At 42.3% G+C, this 16,832-nt stretch overlaps 1 protein-coding gene across 6 annotated transcripts in view; it reads left to right on the forward strand.

Moving 5' to 3' along the window:
• MYLK (myosin light chain kinase) overlaps nucleotides 1-16,832 on the forward strand; it is a 312,184-nt gene that overhangs the window by 123,357 nt on the left and 171,995 nt on the right. For 3 of the 6 annotated variants that reach the window (XM_006884219.1, XM_006884222.1, XM_006884220.1), the window contains exons 3-9: nucleotides 722-767; nucleotides 1,702-1,867; nucleotides 3,606-3,771; nucleotides 6,769-6,787; nucleotides 10,316-10,851; nucleotides 11,344-11,550; nucleotides 16,636-16,770. In XM_006884219.1, coding sequence (XP_006884281.1) covers nucleotides 722-767; nucleotides 1,702-1,867; nucleotides 3,606-3,771; nucleotides 6,769-6,787; nucleotides 10,316-10,851; nucleotides 11,344-11,550; nucleotides 16,636-16,770 — 1,275 coding nt within the window. The remainder of the gene's footprint in view (nucleotides 1-721; nucleotides 768-1,701; nucleotides 1,868-3,605; nucleotides 3,772-6,768; nucleotides 6,788-10,315; nucleotides 10,852-11,343; nucleotides 11,551-16,635; nucleotides 16,771-16,832) is intronic. The other 3 variants (XM_006884221.1, XM_006884224.1, XM_006884223.1) reach the window with 1 other exon arrangement.

Consider the following 16,832-nt stretch of genomic DNA (forward strand, 5'->3'; position numbering starts at 1 on the left):
GCACCTCACCCAGGACAGGCAGCACCCAGCATCCCGGCATCTCACCCAGCACAGGCAGCACCCAGTATGCCGGCATCTCACCCAAGACTTGGAACAGCTCACCCAGGACAGGTGCCCAATGCAGCACTCTGCTGATTCGGGGTGCTGGTACCACTGTGGGTCATCGTCTGTAAGTGGCCCTGCTCCACTTCAGCCTGCTGCTGTTGTCTGGAAGTATGGAGTCCTGATTATACCAGGCATGAATAGACATAGTAAGATGTGCATATGAATCTCCTTCCCTGCCTTCAGCCTTGACATTTCGGGGGAGAAGTCTTGGATCACTACAAAGTGGAGGGTCCATTGTAATATCGGAGAGCTTAGGAGAGTGATTAAGTGTTCTACAACCAGGCAGACCAAACTAACTTCCTGATTCTCCCACTGTTACTGACTTTGTGACCTTGTATGAGTACAAGTTCTCTAAATCTCCTATTTCTCCTTGGTTTAGAAAAATAAAAAGATAATGTAGCAGCAGCGTCACCAAATTATTGCACGAAACAAATGCAATAATGCATGTGAAATGTCTACTGTTATGCCTGACCCAGTACACTTCAATTAGGTTTAACTGTCAACGTCATTATCTTACCCACCTCTGTTGTTGAATCTTCCTGACTCTCATCACTCCAGGTTGGCTAAAGCAAACTTTATGCTAAAAAGCCGCTTTCTGTGTGTTTCATACTCACAGGAGGATTTGGGAAGAGACCTGGTCCACCTGCTTCCAAATCCTTGGGGTAAGTTCTGGAATGTTCAAGGTAGGGTAAAAATCAAAATTCTTTTTCCTTCACCAGGACAGGTCTAGGGAGTAAGTCTTCTTGGACATCCTAGGTTATAATGACTAGTGAGCAGTACCTTGTGATATATAATGTGTCACTCACACAGAGCCTCATCTAGGCAGCCTCTGTGTGTTAACCTCTTTGACTTGCTGAGCTACTGAATGCTGAGGAAGTCAGAGATGTGGCCATAAACTGTAGGTACTTTATTGAGTCAATAGTCAGAACATAGAAATTGAAGCAAACAATATGTGATACTTATAATAAATACTTATAATAGAGTGAATGTTGACATTAGTGAGGGTAAATAATAGATAATGTAATATATTACATATATTAATTACATATAATATATATTATAATATATAATATTATATCTATATATAATAGCTGCTGTAGCAGACAAAGTTTCTAATCACAATAGTATAACACAGTGAAGGTTTCTTTTTTGCTCAGAGTCCAATTCAAATATTCCTGAACAGATGGGGGGAGCCTTCTATAGTATCTTTGAGGCCCAAGTTCCTTCCATTGTGTGGCTCCATCATCTTCTAGGACTATATAGTCTCTCTTCAGAAAGTATAGAGCCTCACAAGAGGGGTTTTTATAAATCAGGCTTAGGAAAGTCGTACATTACTTGTCTTGCTCTGTTGTCCAGAGCTAATCAGAATTCAGATGTACTTAACTATGAAATCTAGCTGCATGCCCAGGAGGTAAAGAAAATAAATGTTAATACCACAGATTTTTCCAAAAAGGATATTAGAAATGTGTTTCTACTGTATTCCCATAGAATTAGGGTGACTGTGTTTTCTGAGTTTCTAGCACCAACCTGCATAGGGGTGGAGGGAGGAGGGTCTGAATTGCTGGCTGGATTCTCTACATTCTGATTTCTTCTCAGGGACAGGTTTGCCATCCCTGCAGTGGAGACCCGCCCTAGCATCTGGGGCGAGTGCCCGCCAAAGTTTGCTACCAAACTAGGCCGAGTGGTGGTCAAAGAAGGACAGATGGGACGATTCTCCTGCAAGATCACTGGCCGGCCCCAACCACAGGTTACCTGGCTCAAGGTGAAGTTTTTGTCTACTCTGCCTTTGACCTAAGTTTGGGAACCATTGTAAAGACTAGTGAGAGTCTGTCTTTCTAGTTTTATTTCAACTGTAAGTGATTTTCAAGGATTCTGTACATGTTTTATAATAATGTTTGGTTTTGCCTCTTTTACATACTTCCCTGTTGTACAGACCATAGTGTTAATCATGATTTTGAAATTTACATGATAGTGGAAAACATGTAGGAGCTAAGACCGAATGACAATCTCAAGAGAGTAGAAACTGAGGTCAAAAGATTAAATTTCTAGCCGTGGCTGGCAGGTTCACAAAGTGTATGGTTTTGGGCAAGTCATTTGATCTCTGAAGCTCTGTTTCCCTCTGTAAGGAAGTAGTGACAACACTTCAGAAAACTGGAGGGAAGATCCATGAAGGGCTTTGTAATCATTCAATGCTGAACAAAGATAAAGGTGGAGGGAGTGATGGGCAAGGGAGAAGCAGAGGCAGCATAGAGTAGGTGGGAATTAACAAGGCTGTAAGGTGCCTTAAGTTACAGTTGAGACAAGGTCAAGAAAAAGTAGGATTTTCAAAGATGAAATTCTTAGATAAAAGAATGATGGAACCTTTACTGAACTGATCCAAGAGAAAAAAAGAAAAAGAAAGCAAAGGAAGGCTGAAATAAAGTTTGAGATCTGGTGTTCATCGGGTCCCTATGAGTCATGCTTGACTCATTAGAACCTAACAACAACAACCTCAAACTTGAGTTTCTTTAAAGTTAATTTCCATCCTCAAAATCACTAGTAAAAAGAGAGATGCAAATAAAAAAACCACAATAAGATATCATCTCATTCCAGTAGCAGTGGCAAAGTTTAACATGACAGCAAGTAATAAATGTTGGACACAATGTGGTGAGATAGAGGCTCTTAGATGTTGTTGGTGGGACAGTAAAATGGTACAACCACTCTGGAAGGCAGTTTGGCATTTTCTTGGAGAGCTGAACATAGAAATTCCATCTGACTCAGCTAATCTACTGCTTGGACTATACCCCAAGAAAATGAGAACTGAGGCACCAAAGGAGACTTGTACACCAATGTTCATAGCAGCATTATTCACCAGTGCAAGAACATGGAAACAGCCCAAATGTCCCACCACAATTGAATGGATTGAGAAATTATGGTACATTCACATGATAGAATAATATACAGCATGCAGGAGCAATGATTTTGTAAATCACTACCTAACTTGGGAGGGACTGGAGAGCATTATGCTAAGTGAACTTAGTCCCATAAAGACAAATACTGTACAAGACCAGTATTGTAGAAATAGAAGGATAAATAGTAAAACATGTATGAGGGCCTAAGGGGGACGACGGAGGGAACAGAGGGGTGAAGATGGGTATGGGGAGGTAATCATAGGTCACACATGGGTGGAGGGCGGGGTGGGTAAAGGAAACGGGAGAGATCTGGTGTGAAAGACAATTTTTATGAACTTTGTAAGTAAACAAGTATAAAAGTTTTCTTTAAATATAAATAAAGTTAACTTCCAGGCAAAGGCTCTAACCTAGACCAAATACCACACCATATGCATAAACCTCAAGTCAGGCCCCTAGATTAATAAAAGGCTGATATCTTGTTATGTTGACCCAGAGGGCTTTGCTACCTTATTATGGTGTCTCTGTCCTACCATGGGTAATAGGAGAAAGAAACACAGCCAAGAAGTGAGCAGGTTTTTAATGACCAAATTACTCTATTACTGTCCTCAGGGAGAGGTTCCTCTGCAGCCAAGTGCCCGTGTGTCCATGTCTGAGAAGAATGGAGCACAGATACTGGAAATCCAGGAAGTCAGCCAGGAAGATGTGGGCGTGTACACGTGCATGGTAGTCAATGGGTCAGGCAAGGCCTCCATGTCTGCTGAGCTTTCCATCCAAGGTATCTCCTGGTGGGGGTGTGGGGAGATAGTGAAGAATGAGTCTCCTCTGATATCTGAACCCTAGTGCATCTGTGTGTGTACACATTGCGTGTTTACACACTCATGCATTGCCCAGAATGAAATCTTTAACCAGAAGTAAGGGCGGTGGGGTAGGCATCATAGTCCCTGTCCAAAGGGAGGAGCTAGGAGGCAGGCTGCCACCCTCACTGTGTCTGCACACTCCACCCTCATGTCTGGGTCTTTGGTCTTTTCTTCTCATTCAAGCTCTCTTTTTAGATGTATAATTGAAGGTTAGAGATATGGACATGGCTAATGTCTTGACATCACCCTAAATTTGACCTGTTTAAAACAAGGCTTATCATCCATTCTACCCTTCAAAACAGATCTTCCTTCAACTTAACTCTTGCTATCCCAGGATCCCCACTTTCCTCTTCGCACGCACTAGATGTTCCATCATCACCTCTGATCTCTACCTCCTCCATCAACAATCTACCTCATGATGATTCTTTTCTTTACAAGATCTTTGAATATGTCTCTTCTATTTTCCTCAATTTCTCTAACTTCCTGGGGAAGCAGGAGGAACTAATGAGAAAAGGGGTTGTTGTTCCTTCACTGTAGCAGAAACCTTGACTAGGGCTGGATTTGAGGACACGGAAAGGAGATAACCATTTTCTTTTCCATGCCTCCTTGCTTTTTTAAGAAATTTTCCTCTTTGCTCTCTTTACCTTTTCTTTTGTGTGCCTATTTTTCATAATTCACAGAAAGAAATATATTGTACATTGCAACCCAGAATGCACATATGTGTATAAACATGTTTAACTGAAGCAAGTTCTGTGAAATAGTGCTTTATTATGCTCACCATTAAGAATACAAAGATTCTCACCATTAGGCCAATTGACAAAGAAGAGACTGAGATTGTTAACAATTTCAGCTTGCTTAGTTTCACAACACTCTTGTCACCAGTTGTCAGGAAATCAAAAGACGAATCATGTTGGAAAAGCTACTGTCAGGGACCCCTCCAGAGTGCTGAAGAGCAAAGATGTCAGTCTAGAGACTAAAGTGGGCCTGCTCCAGGCCATGGTCTTTGCAATCACTTGTTATGCATCAGAAAGCTGAACAATGATTAGGTATGACAGAAGGAGAATTGGTGCCTTTGAGCTGTGGTCCTGGAGAAGAATATTGAATATACCATGGCCTGCTAGGAGAACAAATGGGTTCATCCTAGAGAGGATAAAACCAAACTGCTTCTAGGAGGCAAAGATTTTGAGGCTCCATTTGACATACCTTTGGGCATATTTCAAGGATTGACCAGTCCTTGGAGAGGGACATCATCCTCAGAAGGGTGAAGGGACAGTGCAGGAGAGGAAGACCCCAGATGAGATGGATTGATACAATAACTGGGGTAATGGGTGTAGCTGTGTTGGCGTCCATGAGACTGGATCAGGATAGGGCAGGCTTCAGAGCAGTTGTACATAGGGTCAATATGGGTCAGAATCGACTTGACTGCATGTAACAACAACATGTTAAAAAAAAAATAATCTTGGTCCTGATCAGAGACTTTGCCTCATAAACCACAGCTGAATGAGGCCCTGCTGTTAGGTGTCTAGAACATTGTATTTCTCACTCACCCTTTCCTTGTCCTTAACCTGAAAATTGAAACAAATCAATAAACAAATCATTTGTCTTTGAGTTGATTCTAACATGAGGAATGAGTGTGTATTGGGGTAGAACTACTCTGCAGGGGGTTCGGTGGCTGGATTTTCAGAACAGATCGCCATACGTTTCTTCTAAGTTACCTCAGGGTGGGCTCAGACTTGGCCGGTCAGTATTGGAGCATGTTAGCCACTTGCATCATTCCAGGGCTCTGCAACGCCAGGAAAATGACAAAGTGCTCTCTCACTTTCTGTCATTACTGTCAAGTAAAAATCAACTCCTAGCTGACCCTCCAGTCGCCTAGCGAGTAAAGAGTTGTACTTCCAACCCAAAGGCAAACAGTTCGAATCCACCATCTATTCCATGAGGTAGAGGTGAGCAATCTCCATCTCCAAAAGAAAGATGGACCATCTCCTCCTGAGGTTTATAGCCTGAAAACCCGCTGGAGGGGCAGCAAGGAGTTGGCTCTCACTCAGTGAGAATGTTTCTGTTGAAATCTAACTGGACAGACTGCCTGTTTTTCTCCCCTGGAGCAGCTGGTGGATTCAAACCTCTTTAATGCCCTACGATTGAATTAAAAGCTGTCTACAACAAACAACAACAGTTCAGAAGTACATAATGGCACAATGATAAACTGTCCTATATTGACTTTAAAAGATTCCAGCAGGCGAGTGGGGACTGGGGGATGAAAATAAGCAAAAAAATAAAAGGGATTGATAAAAATGGTAAAATGTTGAGAGGGCCTTAATCTGGCTGATACCACTCAGGACTTGTTTTATCTTTCTCTCTACTGGTATGTAGTTTTGAAATTTTGCCATGGTGAAAGTTATTTCAAGATTATGATAGAAAAAATTACTGAGTGTATATTTTGCTTTTAAAGAATGAAATTAAATAATACTTTATAAATTTTTAAAGCAGTTATTTATCAAAACTGATCCCTTTTTGAAGGGTTGTCTGGGGCTTTTTTTAAGGACATGTACTACTTAAAGGTGTCTGAGTTTGGAATTTTCAGTAGATATTTTTGTGAGTCTGTAGGTTGAGTTTTATAAGCTAGTGAGCAGGAACAAGTGGTGTGCCCTCAGGGTGTGGTCGCAGAGGTCACTAGGGGAGAGCCCATGCCAGGCAGAAGGAGGGAAGGACAGTACCCAAAACGCCACCAGTGTGCCCAGGGCAGGGTGGGTTCATCAACTTAACCAAAGGTGTTCAGAAGCAGGGCAACCAAGCTGGTGATGGGGACGTGCTCACGAAGTGAAACTCCCCAAGTTAAATGGATTGCTGCTTTATTATGTTCTCTTCTTAGTGAATAAAATAGTCCACTAACTGTTCTTCCTCCTTTTTCTCAGGCTTGGACAACATCAACAGGTATGTCAAACCTTTGTGATTCTTACAGTTTCCAACCTGAAATGCCCTATAAGGAAAAGAGGTGTTGTTAGGAAGAAATGTACTGAATTTCTGAATCATCAGGGAGGAAGGGAGAATTGGCTGGTTTTGGCTTCATTTTTATTTGGATGGGTTTTTTGTTTGTTTGATTGATTTTTGGGTTTTTGTGAATTTTAATGAAAGTTTACAGACTTAGGGTTTCCAGTCATTCATTGTTGCACTTTTCTCCCTGCCCCCCCCAATTCATTCTTCTCCTTGAAAAGTAAAACTCTTTTGTTGTTATGCAATCCCTGCCCCCAAGTCCACTCCACTGTGCAGCCTTCATTCTGGACTCCTGTCATGACAATAATTCCCAATAATATATCCCTTTTAAACAGCTCTCTCCCTCATCTGTTTCAATGCAGTATACATTATCCATTCCCTCCTTCTTTGTCTTCCCTCAACCGTGATGCCAGTCCCATTTTAAAACAGTGGCCCTATGCAATATTTGTCTTTTTATGGCTGACATATTTCACTCAGCATAATGTCCTCCAGGATCATCCATCTTTTATAATATTTCATGAGTTCCTTGTTTTTCAGTGCTGCATAGTATTCCATTGTGTGATTGTACCAGAGCTTCTCTATCCATTTGTTTATTGGTGGTATTTGGATGTTTTGTTTTGCTTTTGTGTTACAGTACAAGTTCCACATCAGGAAGGATGCCAGTGTTGAGACTCTGAGAGATTGGGGATTAGTCATTTCAGTGTCATCTTTTTTAGTATCTATGTGGCATCTTCACTTACCATCCTTTAAAAAGATGCTTTGCTTTAAAAGGGGGCCTTACCACTCTTCAGGTCGTAATGCATTCATTCATTCAGCAAACCTACATCAAGAACTTCATTTCCTGTGTGGAGCTGCAAAAAGGGCATTTGTAAGGTGCAGAAGGCCAACTCTGACTTCTACTCACTTCAAAAAGGGAAACTGTCCCCATCAATAATGTCCATGTTGTTGTTGTTGTTCATTGCCTTCCAGTTGAGCACGACTCATAGCGACCCTATGAACAAAAGGTCTGAAGCCCCTTTGTAACTATCGACATTTATCAAAGCTCATAGATTTTCAAGAAGCATGTTATTTAAGAAGTGGTTGCCACTCCTGCTTCCAAACCTGCCAGAGTATGTTGTTATGTGCCACTGAGTCACCTGCAATGTATAGCAACCCTGTGTACAGCAGCTCTGAATCCTTCCCTGTCCTGAGCCAGTCTCACTAATTTTGACACACCAAGCCCCATTGTCCCAGTTACTGTATCAATCCATCTCATCCGGGGTCTCCCTCCCCTGTCCATCCAGCCTTCTGAGCATGATATCCTCCTCTAAGGACCAATCTGTCCTGTTCACGTACCCCGACACCATACAAAGAGCTACATAGTCAGACTTTCCACCCCTCCACATGCTCTTGCAGTTATTTTTACTAAAGCCCACATGATTGTTGCAAGACTCAGAGACTTTACTCATATAGTTGTGGGGTTTATTAGGAAGATAGGTTGGAGATTGGAGGAGGCAAAGAATATCACCAATACAAGTCCAGATTTAGTCCAATAGTCCCAAGCCAGATTAACAGCAAGACACAATTCCTCAATTAGTGAAAGTCCAGGTTTCAGTTCAACAGCACAAATGCAAGAAGCCACTGGTTTCCTCACTTACTCAGCAGACTTGATCTCAGAGCAATTACAAGTCAACTTTTCCAGGTTTCAGTTCAGCAAGCAAAACCTTTAACTGTGGCTACGTCTCCAAGTTTCCTCTCTTCACACCAATGCCATATAGTCTCTTCACCCTCTCTCCATCATTCTCTCTCTCTCTCTCTTCCCTCCCACCCCACAGATGTTGTTGATGATTTATAAGACTATGTGTCCATGGCTAAGGTAGTTGTAAACCATGCCCCCAACACAATGGATAGAAAAGCCAATTTTCAAGGGCTTTGACACCCCAGAGGCTCAGCACTAAACACTGGGTCTAAACAAATGAGCAAACAGTCTAGTCTAGAAAAGGGCATTAGGCAAGGTGGCATGGGTACATACTTAGAAACTGCAGATATATGGATTACAAATCAACATTCATTTAGGTTAGGCTATCGGGACAGCCTTTTCCAGGATTTTATCTTAGAGCTCAGAACTACAAAACATGATCATGACTTCTCATAACTGAGTTGGAATCTACTCACCCTGCAGGGCGGGTTTCAAAGGCATAAGTCACATGGGAGGGGATTACCTGTCTTTTTTTCCTCAGAGCTGCTAGTAGATTCGAACTGGTTGCCTTTGGGATAGAAATACAACTCCTTGCTAGTTAGATATACTGTATTAGATTGTACATCTCTATTAGCTCGCTGCTGCTAGGCCTCTAGATCTCCTTATCATGACTAGGTAAATAAAAACTCAAGGAGAAAGTGTTCCAGAGAGATGTTGTTTGTTATGTTGTGTTATGTTATGTTGTGTTATGTTATGTTATGTTGTGTTATGTTATGTTATGTTGTGTTATGTTATGTTGTGTTATGTTATGTTGTGTTATGTTATGTTATGTTGTGTTATGTTATGTTATGTTATGTTATGTTATGTTATGTTATGTTATGTTATGTTATGTTGTTATGTTATGTTATGTTATGTTATGTTATGATGTGACGTGATGTTGGTAGGTATGGTATGGCATGGCATGGCACGGCATGGTATGATATGGGCCTTCAAGTGTCACTCTATGTGATGAAGTAAATTTCCTACAAATTGCCCTACAAATTCCCTCACCTGTTGGCTGTAGTCTTTATGGGATCAGAGCACCTGATCTTTATCTTCTAATCCCTGGGTGTGTTTGAACCACCAATGTTTCAGTTAGCAGCCATCTCCTTACCTTAGTTGCCCTTATTTCCTGGAGCTCCTTCAAGAGAAAATAGAAAATATGAAAACAGAGGAGAAGTGGGAATGCTTGAGTGCCCCAAACACTCATGTGGCTGCAATTTTGCCTGCTGTGGAGACCATGAGGCTCAGGAGGGAGGCTGCAGCTGGCTCGTGGAGGGCTGTCCTTACAGGCGGCTTGAGGAGCTCAGTTTTATTTTCAGTTTCCTAGAGGAGCTGCTGAAGAGTTCTTAAGCTTGGAGCGACATAATTTGGTTTCTACCTTTAGAAGACTGACTATGGTTACTCTGTGGAAAATGGATTTGAGAGGGGCAGAGAGGATAAGGGAGAACGAGCTGGATGTTTGGAAACTGGGGAAGCACTAGTGGAAATGGAGTGTAGGGGGAAAGGCAGATTGAAGAACTCTAGAGAAAATGGGGCTCTGGTGTGAGTAAGGAGGGACAGGGAAGTGCCAAGAGTAGCTGCTTACTTTCTGGGTTGGAAAACAGAAAAGTGCCAAGGAAACAGAACTGCTCTTAATTTGTGGTCATTTGTCATTCCTGGAATCTGCCTTCTGCCAGGTAATGTCTGTGAGTAACCAGATGCTATCGTACCTCCCTTTCCCGGGTTTTCCCCTCCGCACTGTCACACAGGTCATCTGTGAGAGGCACACAGGCTGCCAGTGCAGACGTCAGGAGGGAAGTAACCAATGGACTTGCAGAGGGATCCAAACGGAGCAGCCTAGAGACTGCGACCAGAAGTCAGGACTGTTCCAGAACCCAGAAGGATGCCTCCCCTGCCTGGGCCACCAACAGCCAACCTCAGCCCTTGAGGGAGTCCAAAGTGGAGTCACCGGGGGACTCCCCCAGAAAAGTCCTGAAGGCCCCTGTCCTTCAGATGACTTCCAGCACTATCACCCTGCAGGCAGCAAAAACCCAGTCCAAGCAGAGCACCCCAGCCTCAGGGGCCCTCACACCCCCCAGAGAAGAGCGGAAGAGGCCAGCAGTGTCCCTTCCAGCCACCCACCACTCAAGAGAGTCTGATCTCCAGAACCAACAACATGTGAGCAAGGTTGCTGCCAGGAAGGTCCCCTTGGAGAGCTGGAGGGAGTCAGCAGTCCCCAAATTTGAGAGCAAACCCCAGAGCCAGGAAGTGAGCGAGGATCAAAGAGTCACATTCAGATGTGAGGGTGAGTAGAGTTATCTGGTGTCACTGGTCCCCAAAACACAGCCCCTTGGTAGCCCCCCTGCTTCAGTACACTGCTGATGCAGAGCCTCCTGCGTTCACCCCATCACCTTGAACGAGGCCATCCAAGAAACTGCCATGCAAGGCTCGACTAGTAATGCCCCTCATTCTGGAGAAACATGACCCATTGCTCGGTGTTGAATACAGCATCAATCCTGTGTGCAAATTTCTCCCACAACCACCCTCTTCCAAGATCAGAAGCTACTTTGCTCTTTCCTCCCTTCTCCCAGCCATGGCTGCCCTGGAGACCTGGCCCCTTACATTTGTATTCCTCCTCCCTGAAGCCCCTAACTGTGTGTTAGGATGTTCATACTTTGGGAGCAGAAGATTGAGGTTAAGAAAGTAGGAGGCACCCAAGACTGAGTCCTTTTATTGCCGCCCTGACCCAAAACAATGAACTCTGTAGGGGTCTCATGTCTTTTGCTTGAACCTATAGTTTCAGGGGTCCCAAAGCCAGAAGTGACTTGGTTCCTGGACGGTGTGCCCATCAAGAGGCGAGAAGGCACCATTGAGGTTTATGAAGATGCTGGCTCCCACTTTCTCTGTCTGCTGAGAGCCCGCGTGAGGGACAGTGGGAAATACAGCTGTACAGCCTCCAGCGTCCGAGGTCAGGTGTCCTGCAGCTGGACCCTCCTGGTGAAAAGTGAGTGCGTTCCTCCAGATCACCGTAGGTTCTCTGTGAGGTCACCCTGGTTTCTCTAGGTTCTCACATTCATGGAGTGCACCCTACATTGTGGACATTCCACCACTCGAGCCCTAGCTCTAGTCTAGGAGATACCATCAAATATCAGCACCCACATGCCAAGGCCAGATATATTGCTTCTGGCCAGTTGTTCTTAATCAGTAATTCACTTTAGGATCATCTCAAAATAAACTCCAACTCCATATACCCTACTCCCAAGCCAGCTCAGAACTACCTGTTTAAGGTTCATCAGATGTCAGAGTAATGCTGTGACTCACTTTTTTTAAAATAAAATTTTTATTCTATACTGATTTACTTATAAAGTGTGTATATATTGTCTTTCACAATGGATCTTTCCCATTTCCTTTACCCACCCCTCTCTCCACCCATCAAGGTGTGTGACCCTATGATTACCCCCCTGCCCATCCTCACCCTCTGCTCCTACCCATCTCCCCATGGATACATGATTTACAAGTTATCTTTTGATTATGGTCTTATACAGTATTTGCTATGACTCATTTTTTTAACCACAGAGAACTAACAGCATTCACTAAATGTATGGCTTTAGAGTAAGATGGGATGATGTGTTAGTTGCCTACAACTGGCATAACAAATTACTACAAATTTAGAGGCTACAGAAATCTATTATCTCTCAATTCTAGAGGCCAGAGGTTCAAACTTAAGGTCCCAGTTGGACCATACTCTGTCTGAAGTCAACTTTCTTGTCTCTTCCAGTTCCTGGGGGGCCCTCTCTATTCCTCAGCTTCTTTCACACTCCAGTCTCTGCCTCCTGCCTCACATGACTTTCTTCTCTCTGTGCCTGTTTTTCATCACTTCTTATAAGGATACAAATAATATTTTATTAGTATCCACCTTGCTCTAGAATGACCTCATGACTGAGGACCATAAGTCCTGATAGTTAGGATTAGAGCATAGATTTCTGGAGAATATACAGCAATCCATAACATTGTGAGATCCCATATATTTTGTACTTATTATAATTCTGTGCATAAAAGGATTGTATGCTCATTAAAGGAAATTTAGACAAAATAGAAAATGATTACTTAATTATAATATTGGGAGTTTACTTTTTACTTAAACACAATTTGAATTATGCTATCTATACTGTTTTCTATCCTAATTTGCTCTTGTAACACAAGCATATTTCTGAAACTTTAATATTCTTTGAATGCATTTAATTCTAGGTGTAAGGTCATACCATTGGGGAATGTATTAAACAGCCTCACCAGGCTAAAACCAGTAAGACTGTAGACTTCTAAAAACTCTACAAACAAATAGCCTTACCAATTTTTTTCCATTAATAAGTTGCAAAAAAAAAGCAAGAACTTATAGGAAACTTAGATTATTAGAAATGCCAATAGCGTCAATAATTACACTATGAGGATCTTGCTTATGTCCTACTTTGTTGTTATTGTTATGTGCCATCAAGTCACCTGTGACTCATAGCAACCTTATGTACAACACCTCTGAAACCTGCCCTGTCCTGAGACAGTCTCACTGACTCTGACATACTAACACCCATTGCCCTAAGTTACTGTATCAGTTTGTCTCATCTGGGGTCTTCCTCTCCTGTGCTATTCCTCCACTCTTCTGAGCATGATGTCCTTCTCCAAGGATTGGTCCTTCCTGGCCACATGCCCAAAATATGTGAGACAGAGCTTCAAAATTCTAAGCTTCAAGGAGAAACTTGGTTTCACTCTCTCCAAGACAGACCTATTTGTTTTCTTGGTGGTCCGTAATATATTCAAGACTCTTCTCCACATTTCAAAGGCATCCGTTCTTCTTCGGTCATCTTTAGTCATTGTCTAGTTCTCAGATGCATAGCAAGTAATTGCAAAGACCATGGCTTGGATTAAGGGCACCTTAGTCTCTAAACTGACATCATTGCTTTTCAATACTCTGGAGAGGTCCCTGACAGCAGCTTTACCTAATGCAGTCTATCTTTTGATATCCTGACAGCTGGTGCCAAGAGGGTTAATTGTGGAGCCAAGTAAGGTGTTAACTGTAAGCTCATGTAAAACCTATATTGAAGCAGGAAACAGTCCTCAGAACAGAGCAGTGAAACACTGCATAGTTCAAAATCAGGAAGGGAGTGGATCAGGGATAAGTCCTGTCTCCATACTTTTTCAATTTATATGAATTTTGTGAGGAGGAATGTGGCATCAGGATAGGAGGAAGACTCACCAACAGCCTACATTATGTAGATGATACAACCTAGTTTGAGGAGGACTTGAAATGCTTGCTGCAGAAGGTCAAGGATTATATAGTCTTATAAATTGGAGCTCAACATCAAGAAAACAAAGATTCTCACCGCTGGGCCAATTGGCAGCACCATGATGGAAGAAGAGATTGAGGTTGTTAACAGTTACAGCTCGCTTGTTCTACTTTAAACAACTCAAAAAGAGTAAGAGCACATTGGGAGATGTTTAATGTGAATGCCTGTAGGCAGGGTTCAGAAGTCTACCAGCCATGCCTCATCATCCAGACCAGGGCTCTGTGTCTGGGCAAGTGACAAACAGGTGTATTGTGACTACAGAAATTAATGATGTACCAAGAGCCCGTTTTATCCTAAGGATTCCTCATTTGTGAATTTACAGAAATAGAGTCAAATTAATATTGGGCTTTTTCATTTCAGGTTGACTCCCTATTTTCCCCCAACAGCTTTATTGCAATATAGGGAACTCTGTTGGCATAGTCCATTGATTCTAATCTACCAGCAGCCCTGTGGGGAGAAAAAATGAACAGTTTCCTCCTATGAAATATGCAGCCTCAAAAATCCAGTCAAGGCTCAGCTCTGAGTCAGCTCCAACTCTATAACAATGAGTGAGTTATTGAGATACAATTCAAATAACATAAAAATTGCCTTTCAAAGTATACCCTTCAGTCATTTTCGGTATGATCACGGCGGTGCAGCCGCACCACCATCTAGTTTTACATTTCTATCATCCTAAAAAGAAATGTGTGTAGATTGAATGAAAGTGTAATTGCAGTGTTATAACACAAAATGCATATGAATGAAAAACCCCTATGATTTGTAAACTCTCACTCAAATAAATGTTTGAAAACACCAAAAGCAAGATTTACTTACAGAGCTACAGTAATCATGAGACACTCTAGTATTGATCATATTAATGAAACAGAATTGAGAACTGAGAAGTAGATCCATACAAATAGGTCTAATTGGTAGTTGTTTTGTTTTTATAAAGCTTTACTAGAACGTAAGATAATTTTTTTAAAACCCCATGTCAGTAGAGGAAAAGGTGGGTAAAGGAAATGGGAAGGATGTAGTGTGAAAAACAATGTATACGAAATTTGTAAGTAAACCAGTAGAAAATATTTTTTTTCTTTTGCTCAATTCTTTAATGACAGATATTTTGGTATTTTTCTTTCTTTTTTTTATTAATTTTAATGAAAGTTTACAGAGACTTAGGGTTTCTAGTCATTCATTGTTGTACTTTTCTCCCTGCCTGCCCCCTCTCCCTAATTCACTCTTCTCCTTGAAAAGTAAAACTCTTTCATTGTTATGCAATCCCTGCCCCCAAGTCCACTCCACTGTGCAGCCTTCATTCTGGACTCCTGTCATGACAATAATACCTAATCATATATCCCTTTTAAACAATTCTTTCTCTCATCTGTTTCAATGCAGTATATATCATTCATCCCCTCTTTCTCTGTCTTCCCTCCATCTCAGTGTCAGTCCCATTTTACAACAGTGGCCCTATGCAATATTTGTTCTTTTGTGACTGAGATATTTCACTCAGGATAATGTCCTCCAGGGTCACCCATTTTGTGTAATATTTAATGAATTCCTTGTTTTTCAGTGCTGCATAGTATTCCATTGTGTGAATATACCACAGCTTCTCTAGCCATTTGTTTATTGTTGGGCACTTGGGTTGTTTCCAACTCTTTGCTATTGTTAACAAAGCCACAATAAACATGGGTGTGCATATATCTGCTTGGGTGGCAGTTATAGTTTCTTTAGGATAAATTCCCAATATTGGAATTGCTGGGTCAAATGGTATTTCTATTTGCAACTTTTTGAGAGCTGGAAACGCCTCATTTTTATATGGTTTTATATAACTTGAATTTTTCCCAATGTAAATACAGTATACAAATTAGAAATAATGAATCATTTTGATAAATTTAAATGTCTTTAACAATGTGCATGTGGTCTGTAACAAGTGGTAATATATTGAAAAGCCTGTGTAATCACTAATGATACACATTAAAGAAGAAACTAATAAAGCTCCCACTAAATCCATTGCCCTCAAGTTTATTCTGACTCATGGAGACCAATGTAAGAGAGTAGCCCCGCCTATAAAGCTGGCAAGGCTGTACTCTTTCTGCCTGCGGAGGGTCCCATGTTTCTCCACAGAGTGACTGGTTCAAAACACCAGCCTTTTGGTTTGCAGCCATGTTCTTTATCACCAGGGTCTTTATTAAAGATTCTACAAGATAGTGACTAATAGACTAGGACCAGGAAAGACAGGATGCTTCAAGATAGTTAAAGTTGAGACAAGACTAAAGGAGCCTGAGTCACGGAGATGAGAGAAGGCAGGTCTAGAGATCTGATTGCTGCCAAATGTGGAAATGCATGTGGTGGCTGTGAAAAGCCCCTGCTGGTCACGGTGCCTCAGACTCCTGGTCTGTACACACGTAGTGCTACCTGCTTCCCTGAATGTCATTGTCATTACATACACCAATTCAGAACCAACTCACAGTTGACCCTTCAGTGGGGTTTCAGAGGCAGTTTAATGGCTCTGGAGGAGATTGCCCATCTTTTTCCCACAGAGTAGCTGGTGAATTTGAACCCCATGTGTTTGGGTTGGCAGCACAGCTCCTTACCACTAAGCCACCAGAGCTTCTTGATTGCAGAGGTAGATTCAGGCAAAGATAGGCAAGGAGGTGTTTTTTAACACCTGCACCCAGGGCAGTGAAGGGTCAGTGTGTGAGGCAGTGACTAGTCAGTCACAGAGAGGCCACGCCTCAGTGCTAACACGGCCTGTGTGCTCTCTGTCTGTGCAGGGCCTACCATGACGGGGGTGGCTCCCTCCTTCTCCAGTGTTCTGAAGGATTGCACTGTCATTGAGGGCCAGGACTTCATGCTGAAGTGCTCTGTACAGGGGACCCCGGTGCCCCAAATCACTTGGCTGCTGAATGGTGAGTTCCCGCTGCCCCAGCCTCCTGCTCCAGTCTCCCCTTTCTGCCATTTCTGTACTCTT

This window comes from Elephantulus edwardii, unplaced genomic scaffold (assembly GCF_000299155.1).
Source record: "Elephantulus edwardii isolate Elephantulus edwardi_28Jun2011 unplaced genomic scaffold, EleEdw1.0 scaffold00032, whole genome shotgun sequence".
Lineage (NCBI taxonomy): Eukaryota > Metazoa > Chordata > Mammalia > Macroscelidea > Macroscelididae > Elephantulus > Elephantulus edwardii.